General features: G+C 39.1%; 1 protein-coding gene across 9 annotated transcripts in view; it reads right to left on the minus strand.

Annotated features, from left to right (window-relative positions):
• PPFIBP1 (PPFIA binding protein 1) overlaps nucleotides 1–20632 on the minus strand; it is a 177747-nt gene that overhangs the window by 29555 nt on the left and 127560 nt on the right. For 6 of the 9 annotated variants that reach the window (XM_035028002.1, XM_035028004.1, XM_035027998.1 and 3 more), the window contains 7 exons: nucleotides 15240–15326; nucleotides 13817–13930; nucleotides 12813–12944; nucleotides 7805–7897; nucleotides 5800–5914; nucleotides 3892–3924; nucleotides 2482–2543 (listed from right to left, as the gene is read on the minus strand). In XM_035028002.1, the coding sequence (XP_034883893.1) occupies nucleotides 2482–2543; nucleotides 3892–3924; nucleotides 5800–5914; nucleotides 7805–7897; nucleotides 12813–12944; nucleotides 13817–13930; nucleotides 15240–15326 (636 nt within the window). The remainder of the gene's footprint in view (nucleotides 1–2481; nucleotides 2544–3891; nucleotides 3925–5799; nucleotides 5915–7804; nucleotides 7898–12812; nucleotides 12945–13816; nucleotides 13931–15239; nucleotides 15327–20632) is intronic. The other 3 variants (XM_035028006.1, XM_035028005.1, XM_035028003.1) reach the window with 1 other exon arrangement.

Raw genomic sequence — 20632 nt, forward strand, 5'->3', positions numbered from 1 at the left:
CACTGGTTTTGGGCCTGGACACGTGACTTGCATTAGCCAAAGAGGTATCAACAAATGTGGTGCAAGTAAAGGCTTGAAAGGTCTTTGCACATTAGGGCTTGCCCTCTCTCTCTGCTCTAGGAAACCTTGTGAGCACTATGTGAAGAAGCACAGACTAGTCTACTAGAAGATGAGAGATAATGTGGAGAAGAGACACCCCAGATGGGACCAACCTACGCAAGTCTGTTAATCTAGACATGTGAGTCACACCATCCTAGACCATCCAGCCCCATCCCACCCACCAGCTAACTGTAGAGATCAGCAAAGCCAGCCCAGACCAGAAGAACCACCTAGCCAACCATCAGAAGTATGAGAAATAATAAATGTGATTTGTCATGGAGCAAAAGCTAATTTATGTATCAACTACAGTTTAGTCCCCGAAAATCTACAATTCTGTATTTCTCCTAAAATTGATGGGGTTCATTCCCTACCCAATCTATAATTATACATTAATCCCAAAATTTAGATTCACTTTTCAACTTTCTAAGAGAAATCTCCTTTTAAATGTCCCATGAGCACATCGAAGTGAATGTCTCTAAAATTAAGCTCATTATTTGCCCCTGTTACTTGAGCCTCTGCTTAGATTCCCTTAACTCTTTGAGGGCACTATCATTCACCTTGTTACTCAAACTAGAAACTTATTCTCAAATCCAAAAAAATTTTTTTAAAAGATTTTATTTATTTGACACAGAGAGAGGGTGAGAGTGAGAGAGGACGAGCAGGGGAAAGGGGCAGAGGGAGAGGGAGAGGAGAAGCAGGCTCCCTGCTGAGTAGGGAGCTTGATGTGGGGCTCGATCCCAGGACTCTGGGATCATGATCTGAGCCGAAGGCAGATGCTTAACCAACTGAGCCACCCAGGAGCCCTCAAATCCAAAATTTTTAAAAAAAATCTTGTCAACCTGTGTAAATATCAGCTTCATATACCCCTCCACCTTATCTCATTCTGAACTTTCCCAGCATGCACTGGGCTGTTCTGAGCCTAGGTTTTTGAGACATGGTTTGGCTCGTAGATACTTTCCTTAGAAGCTTTCATTTTCCTGATGAACAACTCTTGCTTTTCCTCAGATTTTGCTCAAATATGGCCTCTTCGAAGCCTTCTGGAACTACTAAAAACTTATGTCACCCTTGGTGCTCCTAAAGCCGTTTGAACATCTAGTAAGCCCTCGGTCAACATTGGGAGATTTGTTTGTTACTGATGCTTTTTGAGAGAGAGAAATTAAAACTAAATGAACTTCAGTGATTATTTTTAAAAAGTAAAAGCTATGGGGGCACCTAGGGGGCTCAGTCAGTTATGCGTCTGCCTTCGGCTCAGGTCATGATCCCAGAGTCCTGGGATCAAGCCCTGCATCAGGCTCCCTGCTCTCAGTCTCTCTCTCAAATAAATAAATAAAATCTTAAAAAAAAAAAAAAGTAAAAGCTACGTGGGCCCCTTGCTAATTAATAACTTTCCTTTTTTTATTCCACAGTGGGAAAGACTAGCAAAAAGAAACCTATATATGGGTAGGCGGATGGGACAATGAGTTTATTTCCTAATAAAGAGCAAATAAAGAGAATGAAAGGCAAAAATATATAGACAAGTAAAACAGAGAAGACAAGAATTAGAGAAAGAAACAGGATGAGAGAAAAAGATCAAGACAAAGTTCTTTGGCATTTGCTTTTTTTTTTTTTACTTCCTTGAAATGACTCTTTTCTTGGGAAAATGCCTTCTTGTTCTATTCATTAAGTAACATGAGGTAGGAATAGTTCTGATGACAGGAGCTGAACATGACTGCTGATGCCAGCTGGATATATGGCTGATCAGGTAGGCCGTGAAGAAACACCTTGCTTTAGAGGTCACTGTTTCCCTGCTCTAAGCAGAATGAAGCAACTGGAGTGAAGAACCTGGAGACCTTGGCGTTTGGCCAACGTAGCTAAAACAGAGCCTAGGGCCATATGTGATTTCCCAGTGCCCATACCTCTGTTCTCCTAGCTCACCTCTCAGGAGAACAGAGACAATGCCTGATGTGAAAGAATCCAGGAGTGTGAAGGAGATAATAGGAATAACATCAACCCCATCATGAAGCTGAGGTCGTCAAGGGCAACCCCTTTCAGAGTTCATGTTGGCCCAGAATGCATGCCCTATGGATGGTATCCTTTCTCTCATTTCCCACCTGAATATAAAGAAATGATCTGAGGGCTTGTACATTTTTCCAGATTCATGGGGAGGAGGGGGAGGCAGTTCTCAGTGGAGCCAATGCTGCTGGTCCCCATTCTACACAAGTCACAATGACAACTGCCACCACCGAGAGCGGGCACACGAGGGCAGAAAGGGAGAATGCTTGTCCCTCCACCTCAGTAGGGTGGAGGGTATGTTCTTCCAAACTGACATATCTCCAAAAAACGCAGGGAATGATCAAAATGGTGGTACACATCCACATAAATACTTTAATTTCATCTAGATACCTTTTCTTCATTTGCTGCCATCAAAGACTCCACAGCCTTTTTCATTTTTTGCACTTCAATATCTGAAAATATCACAACATCACATCAGAAGTCAGTTTCGTTAATGTGTGTGACAATAACAAGAGGCTGAGTCTGCAGACTGAAATGTTTTAAGGAAACGTTTACCATCCATATCCTCTTTTGGGGAAAATCTGAAAAATGAACACTTTCCATATCACCTGAATGGTCATCACTCCAGAAAGTAAACAGTAAGGGAGAGAGCTAACTACCCTCTCTTGAGGCAACAACAAAATCTTCATGAGAACACTGAAAGTGAAATTTCAGTGCCATAACCACGAAAACACGGACTTTTCAAAAAAAAAAAAAAAAAAAAGAAAAAAGAAAAAAAAAAAACCTAGAGAGCAGTGGGGGAAAGCAATGAAGAGTGTACATGATGACATAAGCAAAGAAAATGATACTCAGTTTTAACCAAGATGGAGACATGAATGGCAAGAGCCTGATGGAATGTGGCATTTATAGGAGTAGTCATGCTAAGAAGCTGGTTGTAGGTTCCATACAGAAGGATAATAAGTACTTTGCTTCATCTATAAACATCATCTCCAACACTTTTAAAATGTAAAGCCAAAGTAAGGTAAAATGTGATTTTTGCTTAAAATTTGACAAATACAAAAGCACATTACTTTAATAATAAAAGAACCAATATTTTAAGATGTAACATCCAACCTAAAATGAAATCACAAATTTAAAAAACTCAAACAAGCTAAGGTTACCTGCTTCTGAGGGAAAAAAAAACAAACAAAAAACTACTACTTAAGATAATTTTTAAAATAGTGGTGCATTGCTCACCACTGATATAACATTTTCAACTAAGGTATATTCTGTAGAAACTGCCTTTTTTTTTTGGTGCCAAATTCTCTTGACTTAAGAATTCAATATCTGGAGGGAAGAACCTATTAATTAAGGACTTATCTTTACGATATTATATAATCTGGGTTCTGTTAATCAGCCTGGGTACAATCTCTTTTGTAACACTGAGAGGGTGTGTCTAATTCCTAACAGATAGATATCAGTGAAAAAGTGGGCTACAAGACATTGAAAAGTAACTTTCTCTTCTGACCCTCTGTCTCCTGAACTACAAAGAAAATGCTTCTCGCTTCCACTACTCTGAGTGCTCTGTTGTATCCTGTGGAGCCAAAGGGCTGAATCAGAAAATTAGCAAAATGACCTTCTACTCTTTGTTTTTATTGTTTTGTACACTCTATTTTGTACACTCTGAAGAAATGGAGAGCTTATCGATGAAGCAACTTCACATCTTTGGTGAGAGAAATGTTTTAAAACACATGCAAAGAACAGTCCAAGTAGTACTTTTGGTGAATGTAAAGGCTGATGGAAATACACCAAAAACCTTACTTTTGTCTTTGAGCTTCTTTTTAAAATTTTCATCTGTGCAGGAAAACCCATCGAATTGGAAGTTAGTATATACTTACAACAATAAATATTTTAAAAGCAATATTATTTAGTCTTTAACCTAAAATAAAGAAACTCTAACCCTATAAAAACTGAATATTAAACACTATTTTGTGACTTTAGGAATAGTACTACAATACACTATGCTCTGTGTAAGGTTAGAAAGAGAATATCATTCATCCAAAGACCTAAATTTGAGCTCCTACCTCTTTCACTTCATCTTTGTGAACCTTGATTTTCTTGTATATTAAAATTAGATCTATGGAGTACAAGCACTCCTTATGCTCTACGTGGTGAAAATACCGTTAGTGATGATTTGGTTGTTCTTACATTTCTGTTACAGCTCAACACATGGCCTTCCTGAACGTGCCCAGCACACTGCTTAGGACACATGAAACTCACCACTCAAATTCAACGACACTGACACAGTGTATCCCCCGTTTAATGAGATGAGTCCACTAATCACACAGTTAGATGTTTTGCCAACATCAGATTGCCATGAACTTTCTAAACATTGCTCTCGACCCTTGTATTTATCTGGCTGTGTGTTGGTGACAAGCAGTTCACAGACCAGTGTCCATCTTTGGGCACCACTAATCTACCACATCCTCTGGCCACAAGTCCGATAATTCCATTTTATTCTTAAAACCCCAAAACACGACCTAACTGTGGATGTCCTTTAAAAACACACAATTCTAAGGGTGCCTGACTGGCTCAGTTGGTACAGTATGTGATTTTTGATCTCAGGGTGGTGAGTTCAAGCCCCACGTTGAATGTAGAGCTTACTTAAAAAACAAAAAAACACACAACAACAATTCTATATATGCCAAAATACACAAAGGAAAAAAAAATCCATTTCCTTCAATGGTTGATGACTTGAGCTTTCTGATCCATAGGGAATTGCAACTACAGGGATATAAAGCCAGGGTTTTCTAGAGCCAAGAAAGACATCACAGGTAACCTAATTCAACCCCTTCACTGTTCAGACTGTGAGGTTACCAATGTTCACATGATATATAAAAGTGTACTAAAGCTACACTAAATGGAATTTTTTGTTTCAAAAGAATCAGAAGCTGCTTTGGTAGCTTGCATGCCACAGTGATTTATAATAGCAAGGAAAGGTTAAACCGAACCTAGTGTTGTCAGGTGTTACGTGCATTTATATTTCCAAATATAACATAAAAAACACATTCCATTCAAGTTATTTTCTATCAAGTATAACATACATTAAAAATTACAGTCCATACAATATTTAAAACAAACCTCCTCAATTACGAGAAAAATTTTTGATAAATTCACACACGTTTTCAAAAAACAGAATTAGCTTATTTTTGCTTTCTAGCAGGTCGAGGGCTCAATCCATTATAAGAAATTTTCATTGATTTTCCAAAGATGCAAAGTCTTTTCCTCTCTTCTCTCAAGAGGAAAGGTTTCTAAATCTCTTACTTCGTGCTGTTTCACGTTCAGTTCAGAGGGAAATAATCCTGGGACACAATAATTGTTCCTTTTAATGCTCTCTGTCACTCCCTTGTACCACGATCTGAACAAGAACTCTCTTGGGAGAATTTACAACTTAGTAATCTAAAATAAACACCCGATAAAGTACAGAGTTGCCCTTCTCCAGCTGCTGAAGAGGAAGCTAATAGATCCCCAGGCACAGGAAAGAGTCTCCGAGGAGTCTCTGCTGTCCTGGGCTTAGCTGATGTCTGCTAGCCTTCCCCCTTCTCTGAAATGACACATGGCTAACACTGGGCTCTTTTGCAGATGTAAAAGATGTAAAGGAGTAAGGGAGAGAGGGTTGCATAGGAAGGATTCTAACAAAGAGAACAAATGTCAAATGTATGTACCCACCTCGATCAAGAATTTCCACCCCTTCTCCTTTCATCTTGCACACCAATTTTTCTTGTAGCCTTTTTACTTCAGATTCCTTCTCCTCCAGTTGCTCTTTTAAAGATGCCAGTTCGTCCTACAAACGATAAATTCATTTCAAAACAGTAGATTATGACTAAAAGAGGCTATTCAGGGAGCATGTTAACTCTTAAATCAATAATTAGTTTTTGGGAATGAAACAAAAAACGATAGGAATCTAGATGCAGACTTCAGAAACCAGACAGTGGCAATGGGAAGCAGGAAGCAAGACAATTAATGAAGGTCAATGTATAATAATTCTGGCATAGTGTTTCAAGTTTCTTTGTGACCGAATTAAAACAAAATCTTTTCAAGTATAATTAGGACCAGGGTAGCCCTAAGGTTTAAATCTTATGTTAAATAAAATCTCCCCAAGTTAATCAAGGATGATAATCAAATTAGACACTTAGTGTCCTAAAAGCAAAATAAAACGCAAATTGGAAAATATGTATTAAGACTTGACTGAGATTTATTTAGTATTTCAAGATGGCACTCATGTTCCCTGGACAAGGCAGAGCTTAATTAATGGGTAAGGTAGCAGGTGATGAACAATGTTAGGCAAATCATGGGACTAAGTAATTCATCCTTATCACCAAAATAAAAGAACAGAGGCTCCTACAAGAATGGAAAAAAAGATTTAACAAACAGATTTGAACCCCCCCCTTCTTTTTTACTACCTAGCTATTAAAGATTCCAGTCCAGTGTTCTATTTACTAATGTTTTAATTTTCAGTTTAATTTTGGTGAAGAATTAGCTTTAGCACTGAAATTTTGCTGGCTGTATTTACACAGAAAATAAAGCTATGCAGTGCTAATAAATGTACTTTTATATTTGATAAACATTTTATTTTCAGTCTCTAAATGTATGTATTATGTTAGTACTATGAGAAGATCTCCAATGAAACAAGAAAGCTGGCCCTATACTTTTTACTTATGATAGGCGTGGATCCCAAGTACAGGGAATTTTTTTTCAGTAGCACTGGCAAGAAGCTTCTTTTTTTTTTTAAAGATTTTATTTATTTATTTGACAGAGACACAGCGAGAGAGGGAACAAAGCGGGGGAAGCGGGAGAGGGAGAAGCAGGCTTTCCGCTGAGCAGGGAGCCCGATGCGGGGCTCGATTCCAGGACCCTGGGATCATGACCTGAGCCGAAGGCAGACGCCTAACGACTGAGCCACCCAGGCGCCCCGCAAGAAGCTTCTTTTAAGCAGTAATTTCAACTCACTGCCATGATATAGTTTTTTTTTCCCCACAGGTGGCATTTTTGCAACTATTTTACCATATGCTTGGGTCTCAGATACTCTAAGAGGGTGAGATCTAATTTATTAATGAATACTTTTATTATTTTTCATTAATTATTTAATATGTTTCTGAAAACAGGGATCTCACTGTCCCTTTCATCAGCTTTAAATGTATTTTTAAAAAATAGATGACACACACACAATGAATGCACATGCTACTAAAAACACTATCACGGCAAAACAGCACAAGCCAGAAAGCAAACAGGCCCAGGACCCCAGTACCCAAAGTCTACTACACCTTCAGTGACTCCCATTTTTGCTCCATCCGCTGCTTTTCATACTGCATCTGACCCACCTTGATTTTCATGCTAGAAAGTTTGGCCATTAAAGACTGGTAGAGAGACAGAGGTGTGAAAGAAACCACAGATAGAAAAAGACAAGCCTAAATATCCAAGAAAATAGTATCGGTTTATAAAGGAGGTTAGGTTAACTAAGAGAAATAACAGGTTATATTTTACTAGACTAGTTAAAGCCCCGATTTTTATTCAGAATAGTGGTGTCCAAATTCAAGAAGGTCTCCAGCTTGGGGGAAAATTTCATTCACTTGTAAAATACCTTCTTTATCATCTATTGAGTTGAAAACTTATATTATCGATCATAGATAAGTGAGTCATGTGTTTACAAATTTTTGCCTTTGAGAAAACTTACTTTAGTTGATTTCAGCTTTTTTTCATACTGAAGTTTTTCATTGTCCATTTCACTCACTCTTAACCTCAAATCACTGATCTCTTGCATTAGCCCCTGTCAAAGAAGAAACAATGAAATACATTAGGAAAGTGGCAACACACCTATCTATGCCAAAATAGCAGCTTGGAGATATGAAGTCGACAGTGTCTAAGTTCAAGTTGTACGAATTGGATCAGACAAATGGAAATAAACGTGTATCTCCCTGAGACCCAAAGCATCTTTCTAGTTAAAACACTAAATTCTCAATGCCTCTGGCCTACAATGATGGGATTATGGAAATAAAAGGTAATTTTTAAAAATTTAAATTAATTAACATATAATGTATTATTAGTTTCAGAGGTAGAGGTCAGTGATTCATCAGTCTTATGTAACACCCAGTGCTCATTACATCATATGCCCTCCTTAATGCCCATCACCCTATTACCCCATCCCCCCACCCACCACCCCTCCAGCAACCCTCAGTTTGTTTCCTATGATTAAGAGTTAAAAGGTGACTTTCAATTTTGATTAAGAAAGGTAGCTAATCATGTACCATCAATCATCAGCTATTCCTGGACTAAAAATCACCATATAGATTCCATCTTTTAAAATTAACTAGAAAAATTTTCTTTAGTAAAGCCATCTACTTTTAGGGCCTTTTCAGTGATATGTGGATTATTTATGAAAAACATTTTTATGATTTCTTCCTTTGTCTAACAAAAATATAGATTGTTCATCAACCCAGTCTGGGAGAATGGAATGGAATTTAAATCTTTTTTTGTTTTTTTTGAAATGTGAATCTTTTAAACCAAGGATTCTCAACTTGAAGGTGGATGACGGCCCTGTAATTTACAAATACATTGTCATAATATAATGTTATATTTGGAATAGGAAAAGGAAAATAATCTTAAGGTTTTCATAATACAAATACAGCCAGATGCTTTTCCTACTTCCACTTTAAAAAAAATAATAATTTGCTTGTAAAACTTGTCTAAGTGTTTTGAGAAATAGTAACATATTTCTGTCCAGAGCCCAGACAGTAGGAAAAGGGAATCAGAATGCCACACAATACCAACTTCAAATACTGTGGAGAGGATTTATTTTTTACTACAAGCCATCAAGACCCCACCAAAGGTTAATGTGTTTTTATTCCTCATTTTTACAAGTCCTCTATTCCTGAGCCACAACTTAACAGATGACAGAATTATACAAAAATGCCACCAAAAAGAAACAAACAACACTAGAAGAAATAAACCTTTCTTACTAAACTTCTATGCGTAATGATTCACACATAGGGACAGGGATGCCTTTCCTAATTATATAATTACTTAACAGTAGTGTATCATAATTACTCATTAGTTATAATTATTTTCTTTTTTTTTCTAAAGAGCACACACATGTGCATGCACGTGGCGAGAGGCAGAAGGAGAGAATTTTCAAGCAGACTCCCCGCTGAGCACGGAGCCTTAGGCGAGGCTCCATGAGCTCCTGACCTGAGCCAAAATCGAGTCAGAGGCTGAACCGACTGGGCCATCCAGGCACCCCTATTATAATTGTTATTAACACAGCGTCTCAGTAAAGGAATATCTATTTTCCTTTGAGGTCAGGAACTGTTTAACATCATTTAATAACATTCTAGACGTGTTCAGAATTCAAGTCTAAGGAAAAAGTCAGTTTCTCCTGTTTATTTACCTTCCATTTATTAATCATCCTTGCATACTATGAATTCTTAGTGATCTTCCTTCATCTGCCTGGTCTTTTTAATATATATCTTTCCACTTTCTCATGGCTAGCAGCTTTGAATTCCTATTTCGTATTGTTTTATTTTACCACTTTTTTTAGAAATAGTTACAATTTGCAGGGGCACCTGGGTGGCTCAGTCAGTTAAGCGACTGCCTTTGGCTCAGGTCATGATCTCAGGGTCCTGGGATCGAGCCCCGCATCGGGCTCCCTGCTCAGAGGGAAGCCTGCTTCTCCCTTTCCCACTCCCACTGCTTGTGTTCCCTCTCTCGCTGTCTTTCTCTCTGTCAAATAAATAAATAAAATAAAAATAGTATTAAAAAAAAGAAATAGTTACAATTTGCAAAAAAGAAGTAATTGAAGAAAACAGAATTATAAATTGAAATAATTTTTCTCTTAAAAAAAAAGCCCTACCCAAATATCCCTTGTGGCAACACTGTAACTATGAATGTAAATCTCCAACCTGAAAAAAGTCCTGTTTTCCCCTAATAACTCAAGCTGGAAAATCTGAAAATAGCTCCTTGATACAAAACTTTAAAAAAAATGGAATTCAAATTATTTCTAACTAATTTCTTATCAGAATTTCAGTTCTTTTTAAAAAGAAAATCCCTGTTACTGTTCCCTTTTCCTTCTCAGAGAAACTCAGGCTCTACAGAAAACTCAATTTCTGGCATCTGTACTCTTACCAGAAGGGGGCACTGTTGAATAATGCTAAGCATCTTCTATCAGCCATTCCTGGGACAGGCAAGTCTTCAAAATTCCAGGATTTCAAGGTTTTTACCCCTAATCTTTAGGAAGTGCCTATATTTCTTCTCCATTCCAATATTTTCTTAGAAATTAATCTCCAAATAATCTAAAGTTCTAAGACAAAGAATTTTGGATTCATGAAACAGCCAGGGAAACTCTTTTTTTAAAAGGAGGCTCCAGACCCAACAAGGGGCTTGAACTCATGACCCTGAGATCAAGAGTTGCATGCTCTACTGACTGAGCAAGGCAGGCGCCCCCCCAAACATTTTATTTTTATTAAGGGAACAAGAATAGGAAAATGAGCATATTCAATTCAGTTTTAATTTTGAGGACTATTTTATTTATTGTCATATGTAACAAAATTGATCAGATTATAGTTTATAATCTCTCGGTATGCATATTATTTTTTACCAATAGTATTGAATATTTATTAGAAAATTATCAAGGATTGAGTTTATTGAAAATTTGATGACAGGATCACTTTGCTTATGATTGAAAATGCATGAGTGAAGCAAGGAAGCACCAGAAAAAAAAGTTTTATAAAAAAAAAATGCAGACAGAGGTGCCTGGGTGGCTCAGTCAGTTAAGCCTCTGACTTGCTCTTCGGCTCAGGGTCATGGGATAGAGTCCCATGACAGGGTCCATGCTCAGCGCAGAGTCTCTTGAGATTCTCTCTTCCCTTCTCCCTCTGCCCATCCTCCCACTCACGCGAGTGCACTCTTTTTCTCTCTCTCTCAAATAAATAACATCTTTTTTAAAAACACAGACAAACTCAAGAGATGTAAATATTGCTCTGGAGTCTTACAAAAAAATCATAATGCATCCACTTCGATTTAGTCCCATTGTTTGGTTAACATCTTGGATCCAAATTAACCAGTTCTGCAGGTTAAGACTCCCCCTAAACTTTATGCATACAATGGAAAAGGCCAACTCTGGACCTGAATACTGTAACTTCTTTCCCTGCACCAGAGTAAGCTCCACAGCATGTTGTCCATCTGTTGACTGAATTCTATCACAACTGTGGGGTCAGGGAACGAGAGAGAGGAAAAAGAGGAAAATATCCAAACAGATTTTTCAAGAAAGCACAAAAGGGACAATTTTAGAGAAATTGGGTAACTTTCTAAGTTCTGTTTTAAGAGCCCTAGTCTCAATCAAGTGAGAAACATGCTCATATAGGTGACTGACAAAGAGCTTTAGAAGATTAAACGTGAACTAAGTCAGGGATTTCCTTTTGCTGCTGAGGAAGTAATACATATGCCGAGACTTTCCATTAGAGTTCCGTCCTTGGCAGGAAATTTAATTTTGAAAACAGCAATGGAGTTAATCTCACTAAATCCAGTCTACGTAGGACTTGCATACAGTGGAGAACATATGTAATGTATCTCGTATCATGATGGTACAGAGTTGGCTTGAAATGAAAATAGAGGGGGAAAATATTTAAATGATTTCTTCTCCTCTCCCCTTCCTTGTACCCACTTTCTAATACAGTCTGAGAACTCTCCATATGCCAACCGAGGAAACAAAAGAGAGAAAAAAAGAAGAGACACCCCTAGGAGATAACAAAGTCCTGCAGCTCTTCATATTTCTTTCCAAATAAACATTTCAAATGGATAGGCTCTCTTTCCCCAACAACAAATAATAAGCAAATAAAAGACCCAGATTAACAATAAAACAGTACAAAGAACAAAGCATGGTTAACCACAGAAATGGGTACTTTTCACAAAAGTATAGTGAGCTTTATTTATTTGGAATGATTTATGTGTGGAATAGACCAAAAGTAGAAGGCCAAATGAAATACTCTAAAAATCTGATTTTTATGATTATATAATGAAAGCATGTTCTCTGTATGCATTTTAAAACCTACTTATTATATAGCAAATAATCAGTATAACTTAAAGAGAGCTATTAGTAAAGTGATACACTTAAACCCATTATTTTCATAATGAAGAAAACCACTATAGATGGACAGAAGGACAGACAGATGAATAGAGAGAAGCTGCAAATGTCATAAAGTTGAAAGTTATTTCTAAAGACTAATGAAAGGATTCATATTTCACATCAACAGGGGCGCCTGGGTGGCTCAGTCATTAAGCGTCTGCCTTCAGCTCAGGTCATGGTCCCAGGATCCTGGGATCAGGCCCCGCGTCGGGCTCCCTGCTCAGCGGGAAGCCTGCTTCTCCCTTTCCCACTCCCCCTGCTTGTGTTCCCTCTCTTGCTGCGCCTCTCTCTGTCAAATAAATAAATAAAATCTTAAAAAAAAAAAAAATTTTCACATCAACAGTCTCACAATAAATATTTCCATGAGCATTTAGTGATAGTCAATGTAAAAAAAGTCAATGTAATTAAAGATTATTCTTAAAAAGAAGCATGGATGAACGAGAGCATGTAGTAATTAGCTGCCTCTCCCTCACGCCTACAAGGAATTTCAACTTGCTCTGGAAATACGTGTATGACATATACACACACACACGCATATGTATATAAAGGGGGGGCTGTCACTTACCTCGGTGTCTCTGAACCTATCTTCATAATCCAATCTGTCCTTCTCTACAGCTGTCAGTTTTAGCTTCAAGTTAGATATTTCAGCCATCAGATCCAACTTCTGAGTTTCTAAGGATGTCCTACTTAGAAGCTCCTGTTACAATTTAAGAGATACATTCAAAAGTTGTTTTATTATAAACAGACACATACGGATGTGTCTCACAACTGCAAAGCAGTAACTATCAAGTCAGGAATGTGGTAAAGATTAATCACTAAACAGATAAAATTTGAAAAAATTATTTGCTTCAGTTAACCTTCATTGAGAACTAAATGTACGCTTGCTTACTGGGGAGACGTACATTATATAGATACACACATATATATATAAACCTGAAATGCTGCTAAGCCTGAAGAGAACACTGATGATGACATGTTTTAAGTGGCTCGATCCTCAAAACAACCTTATAAAGTAGAAACTCCTAAAGATAACTCACGAATTATCCTTGTTCGACAAATGAGGAAGGTGAGGAACAGAGAGGTTAAGAACTTACCAAAAGTCATATAGCAAGGAAATGGCAGAGTGAGGACTCAAACTGAAACAGCCTCCCTCCAGTGCATACCCTATCCACTATATTATAGGTCCTCTCGTCCACGAGCACCATGTGTGTGTGTACATTACAAGTTTGGTTTTTTTTTTTTTCCCAGTAGAAGTCATATATGGTACCTATCTTTTTTCTTAATCATAAAATATATGCTCGTGTTTGGGGGTTAGGAAACCATATCAAAGTTTAAAGAAGAACATTAAAATTACCTACAGTACTATCAATATTTTATTCCAGATTCTAATTACTTTCTATTGTGTGCATGTGTTTTGAGACCCTGCTACTCTAGGTTTTTGCTTAAAATATGCCAGTCTAGGTGAATCATGAACTTTATTCCTGCATCAGAGTGAACACGACATACAAATGCAGCACTTCAAACAGGTCAGCAAGAAAATTCCACCTCAGTGCAGGCTTCTGAACATACCTGCTGCAGCATTTCTTCTGTAGCATTCAGCTTTTCCCTGTGCTCTTCAAGACAAAACTCCAAATCTCGAATCTTCTCTCCTTGAGCCTCTACCTGGTCTGTTAACACACTTACCTGTATTAAGAGCAAAATATGCAATAGATTAGGAAGAATTTGGGTCCCACTACAAACTTTTATTTCTCTAAATAGAACAAAAACTGGAATGATGTCATTCCCCATTTGGTTGTAAAGAAAAGAAATGCTGTGGGTAAGACAGCAGTCCTTCACAATCTTATTTAAGTGATGCTTATGGATCTGAGGCCTCCAATTTTTAAGGTGATTAGGGCTGACTGGGGATATGCAATACCTTGTATTTATAGGTTAACATCATTTCAACCATTATATGCAAGAGAGCATGTGCACAGATCATCCTTTTTGGGGGGAATGGGATGGGAGTGGGAAGTAGTATTAGAGATTAAGAGAGGAAATGGAGTTATGTTTGAAAGAGAAGCTGTCAAGGACTATTCAAGTCTGATACTTCATGAAGAATAAAGAAAAGGACCCAGGGAATTCAAATTCCATGAGATCTTTCCTGATTACATTATCCACAAGTGTGTTCAAATCTAAGATGTAACTCAAAGATCCACAAGGAGACACTGGATTAGTCTTTTATCCTTGGTGCTTATTGAAAATGTGAGTCAGGGTGCCTGGGTGGCTCAGTCAGTTAAGCGTCTGCCTTCGGCTCAGGTCACGATCCCAGGGTCCTGGGATCGAGCCCCGCATCGGGCTCCCTGCTCCGCGGAGAGCCTGCTTCTCCCTCTCCCCCTGCTTGTGTTCCCTCTCTCGCGCTCTCTCTCTGTCAAATAAATAAATAAAGTCTTAAAAAAAAAAAAAAAGAAAACATGGGTTTTTCCCCAATGATCACCAGTCTAGTAAATCTACTGCAATTTAGTTAGCTCAAAATACCAAAATAAAAATATTTGTCATGCATTTAAAACATTATGAAGAGGAAAGCTCAAATTTAGCCATTAAACCAGACTCCATTACTCACTCATGTTCTGTTTGGCTCATGGTATCATTTTTAAAGTTGAAAAATTAAATATATTCAGATTCAGAAATATTCAGGTTTATGAATATCTACAGTATAAAATTGCAATTTGTGCTGTATATTAAAAAAAATCAGATCAAATAAGATGACAGATCAGATCAGAAAATCAGCTTAGATGACACTGTGTCTGTCATCAGAGAGTCCAGGCTGCTCACTCTAGACAGGGTAAGCATACCCTTGTGCTGCCACAGTCCCCACCACTCCCTATTGTGTACAGATGGCCTACGCACTTATTTCTATTAGTGGCTCCTAGAAGCATCTGAATATGCCATCCCAATTTAAAATGGCCTTTGTGAATATGTCATGAAGAAAGAACAGCATTTTAAAATCACTTGCCTGAAGAACGAGAGATTCTTTATCATTTTCTAAACGTGCTAGCCTTTCTTGATACACCTCTCCATTCCCGGGCAGGTGTCCATTTGTCTGAAAAGATGAAGTAGTATGAGAAGACATCCAAATGGCCAACAGACACATGAAAAAGTGCTCAACATCACTCGGCATCAGGGAAATCCAAATCAAAACCTCAATGAGATACCACCTCACACCAGTCAGAATGGCTAAAATTAACAAGTCAGGAAATGACAGATGCTGGCGGGGATGCGGAGAAAGGGGAACCCTCCTACACTGTTGGTGGGAATGCAAGCTGGTGCAGCCACTCTGGAAAACCGTATGGAGGTTTCTCAAAAAGTTGAAAATAGAGCTACCATATGATCCAGCAATTGCACTACTGGGTATTTACCCCAAAGATACAAAAGTAGGGATCCGAAAGGGTATGTGCATCCTGATGTTTATAGCAGCAATGTCCACAATAGCCAAGCTGTGGAAAGAGCCAAGATGTCCATCGACAGATGAATGGATAAAGATGTGGTATATATATACAATGGAATATTATGCAGCCATCAAAAGGAATGAGATCTTGCCATTTGCAACGACATGGATGGAACTGGAGGGTGTTATGCTGAGCGAAATAAGTCAAACAGAGAAAGACATGTATCATATGACCCCACTGATATGAGGAATTCTTAATCTCAGGAAACAAACTGAGGGTTGCTGGAGTGGGGGGTGGGGTGGGAGGGATGGGGTGACTGGGTGATAGACACTGGGGAGGGTATGTGCTCTGGTAAGCACTGTGAATTGTGCAAGACTGTTGAATCTCAGATCTGTACCTCTGAAACAAATAATGCAATATATGTTAAGAAAAAAAAAAAGAAGAAGAAGAAGGTAGCAGGAGGGAAAGAATGAAGGGGGGGAAATTGGAGGGGTAGACGAACCATGAGAGACGATGGACTCTGAAAAACAAACTGAGGGCTCTAGAGGGGAGGGGGGTGGGAGGATGGGTTAGCCTGGTGATGGGTATTGAGGAGGGCACATTCTGCATGGAGCACTGGGTGTTATGCACACACAATGAATCATGGAACACTACATCTAAAACTAATGATGTAACGTAAAACTAATGATGTAATAACAATAAAAAAATTTTTTAAAAAAAGATGAAGTAGTATGGGTAAGGCTTGACTCTCTTTAAAACTGAAACTACTGTGGGCAAATAAAATGGCATATTTTTTTTTCCCCCAGAATCTTGCAGTGGATTTTCTTTTCTTTTCTTAAATTTTATTTTATTATGTTACGTTAGTCACCATACAACACATCACTGCATCAAAAACTGGTGATGTATTGTGTGATGGCATACGTTTTTAATCCAAGGAACCTGAATGGAATTCAGCCCAGCTCTTGCTGCCACTAATCGAAAATATGAGACTGCAACTTGGTTCATTTACCTCAAAATAGGTAAAACAGGCATGCTACGCATTTAGGCATGTTATCACCAAGCCAGACAACTTTTCATCAAGCAGAAAATCATGACCTAAAAGGAACAGTGGTTACTAACATTCACTGGCCGTGGATGCACAGCCGGGTCACGCCAAGTTTTGCGAGTGTGTGCTCAGGCACAAAATCCCTAATTACCCCCTGAATGCTCAGTGCTACTAATTCTGAGTGGGGACAGTGGGAATGTCCTGAGATGCCCTTACGTCCCTCCCCTCTCCTCCCAAGTTTCAAATCCAGGACTGCAAATGCCTGCATCGGGGATGCGGGGCAGCTCACACCAGCTTCTTCCCTGCTACTCAGGACCAAATCACAGGGCAAGTCTTCCCTTTGTCTTTGAAGCCTTTCTTTCTTGCCCTGGAAGCTTAGGAATCAGTCCACAATGACGTCCCCCCCGCAGCACTGACTAGCCCTCCTCATGGGCACTTTATCAGGTCCCATCCTGACTTGACTAACTTCTTGTGAGTTTGCTCCATTCTATAATGTTATGCCAAGCTCCTGCACAGAGCCTGGAAACAGGTGTCATCCTGCAACCACAGCACTAGCCTGGTGCTCTGCTTAGACTCGTGCTCTCTTTCTTCCCCTCCCTCTGGCCCCGCACCTTTTAATCAGATTCGGACATGTTTATGCACGGTAAAATGCCGAAGGAAGCACAGATTGGGAAAGCGAGTCACATTTTTTCCCCTCAGCTGTCTCATATATAAAAGTCATTAAGGAGACACATGAAAAGGCTCAGAGAGAGCAGACAGCATAAAAACGTCACTTTGAAATATAGCAGTATATGTGGTATGTCCCTTGTTATCTCATTTAAATAGTTCATAATCATATAATGGGTAATCCCAATAGAATTTCCTGATTCCTCCTTCAAATACAACAGAAATAAAAGCCAGTGGAGCTCAAACTGGTTAGATGGGGCCATCCAGAGTTCAATCAAAAAAGCAAATAACTTCAGGGGCGCCTGGGTGGCTCAGTCGGTTAAGCGTTTGCCTTCGGCTCAGGTCATGATCCCAGGGTCCTGGGGTTGAGCCCCTCACTGGGCTCCCTGCTCAGTGGTGAGCCTGCTTCTCCCTCTCCTCCCTGCTCATGCTCTCTCTCGCTATCTCTGTCTGTCTGTCTCTCAAATAAATAAAATCTTAAAAAAAAAAAAAAGGCAATAACTTCAGGTTTTAAAACCAGAGAAACACACTCATCCTTACCGCCCAGGACATGGCAGATGTGACATCTATTATTCCAGAAATAACTGGTATTATTATTCTACCTTTCCAAATAATGCAGTTTCCCATATAAATTCTGGGAATAACAAAAGGCATGTGTTGAGAAGAAAACACACACACACACACACACTCACGTGAGCTTTAACGCAAAAGGAAATTTCAGGATGTTGCTTCTAAAAATTCAGATGCACTGGATAAATTCCCCATGAAGCCACAAAAGAATTAGAATCTAACTGAGGAAGGAAGCCTGCAACGTGTATTTAGAGTGGATAAAGTTTTTAACATCAGCTGCTTGACCACATACCTGCACATTTACCACAGCATAATTCTGTTCATATTGTAAAGTGAAGTACCCAGAATTAAATTACAAATACTAGGAGGAGTTGGATAGAGTGGCCTGAAAGACTTCCAACACTGGGGACTACCATGAAAATGAAATTTATGTAACTTCTTGAGGACAGTTTTTTGGAACAGAGCCAGGATGTACAATACATGTTCTCAATCTAAGGAAGTGCTCAGACTGGCCCTATACAGCTTTAAATTCCTCATTCTGATTATGAAGGTTAGCATACATCTGCTTTTAAAGCCCCACATAAGCGAAGTTTTATAAACATATATTTCTTTTTTTTTTTTAAAGATTTTATTTATTTATTTGACAGAGAGACACAGCGAGAGAGGGAACACAAGCAGGGGGAGTGGGAGAGGGAGAAACAGGTTTCCCGCCGAGCAGGGAGCCCAATGCGGGGCTCGATCCCAGGACCCTGGGACCATGACCCGAGCCGAAGGCAGACGCTTAACAACTGAGCCACCCAGGCGCCCCTAAACATATATTTCATTAGGTAGAAAAAAAAAGGTTTCTGTTCACTGAGGATAGAAAGCAAAAGTTGTTATTTCTTCTGACTGAAGGAAATTATAGAAAGATTAGAAGTGTTGCTATAGCAAGTTCTAGAAGGGTTTCACGAAGCTACTGCACATGATATGGAAATCAGATGTCCCAAAATCAGTATCACAAAATGATCTTAAAATCAAAATACTAAAAATTGACTCACAATGAGCATGCTCACACTTCTCAAGACTAGTGATATTTATGAGAGCTCATAATGCTTGAGCAAATTTTTTTTTTTTTAAACACCACAGGTCACCATTGCAAAATAAAGCAAAAGTTAAGAGGCACCAGTGGAGTAGTTAAATACTTTTAAAGTAGTGTGTTGACTTATTCAAGCAGGTAAAGGTCTAGTCTCTTCACACATTTATTTGTATTTCTGCCAATTCTGTTACCTTTGCCTTAAAAATATTAGCGAGAGGTAAATGACATGAGGCAAATACCCTACCACCTCTATTTTTCCTCCAACTCCCATGCTTTACCTACCAGACCACTCAAAACCTCCCCAGACATGGCGTGCTCTCTGAATTCTATTCTTTCTGCATGGACAGTATTTCCCGCCCTTTCCTCATCCTTCCTCATCCTTGAAGTCCAGCTCAATCCGGGCTTGGTCTGTGAAGTCTTCCTTGAATTACCCGTTCACTCATATGCCAGCTAGAGATTCCGGATGAACGCTCATCACGGCAGGCATCACAATGAACGAATTAGGTTAGACTTGGCTACATATATATTCCTCTCGTCCAACAAACTGTCTTCTTAGTGAGTAGGTTTGCCTTTGCATCTGACACACAGTTGAGTTCGAACCAAATGACTGCAGAATGAACAATGAATGATAGTGTTCAATAAACGCTGGATGAATACAAGATGAATGCTTGGTTGTAACTTGGCCCTCTTGCTTCTCAGCAAGACTTTTATTCATGTTTTCCCTACAACCTGACACGTACTCAGTGGTTGACCTCAAGCCTGTAGTCCCTCTTCCTACCATGTTTAGGAGGTGTTCTCAGAGCCTTTTTAATGGACTATACTTGAGACTACCTTGCATGAACTCCCCTTATGTACTATCTTCTCCAAAGCACAGTAAATATCGCCTGACGTCCTCCTCCTCTTTCCTCCTGCCAATCTTGGGGAAATTGAGTCTAAACTCCTTCTAAAAGCTCATTATTCCATATAACCTTTGGAACCTTGATTTCCTGCTTCCCTTATAATTATCACCTCTACCCTTACCATTCTCAATTTCTTCCTCCTAATGAACTTTCTTCCATTCCCCTCTCCAAAATCTACTCCAAGGCTCTGTGTCCACCACTATATTCACCGCCCCCCCCCCCCCCCCCCCCCCCCCCCCCCCAGGCCCCTGTCCCCCCCCCTATTTCCCCCCCCCCCCCCCCCCGTTCCTCTCTGCCTCTACAAATCCATTTTTCACAGCCAGTTCCCACCTCCCCTTCTTGTGCCATATTCCCTTTTCTCCCTACACTGGCTTCCGTTCTGTGTCTTGTCTTATTCTTCATCATTTAGCTTTTCATCATATTCTGCCATGGATGGCTTACTAGTGATCTTATGAGAGTTGGTCACTTATTCTTCGTAATGGTCCCTCAGGGCAAAACTATCTTACATTTCTCTTGATTCTCCCAAGATTCTTACAAAATCGTAGGATAGAATTAAAAACACATTGAGTATCAACTCTTGTTGAGTCGATTTGACATCCAAAGCACTGAACACCAGCCTAAATTACTCAAAATCCCAGAGATGCCTTCAAAATAACTCTTCCTACTTTAACTCATGATGCAACCCCTTATTGACCACATTTGATC

This window comes from Mirounga leonina, unplaced genomic scaffold, assembly GCF_011800145.1.
Source record: "Mirounga leonina isolate KUSES-001 unplaced genomic scaffold, KU_Mleo_1.0 Mir_201, whole genome shotgun sequence".
In the NCBI taxonomy this organism is placed as follows: domain Eukaryota; kingdom Metazoa; phylum Chordata; class Mammalia; order Carnivora; family Phocidae; genus Mirounga; species Mirounga leonina.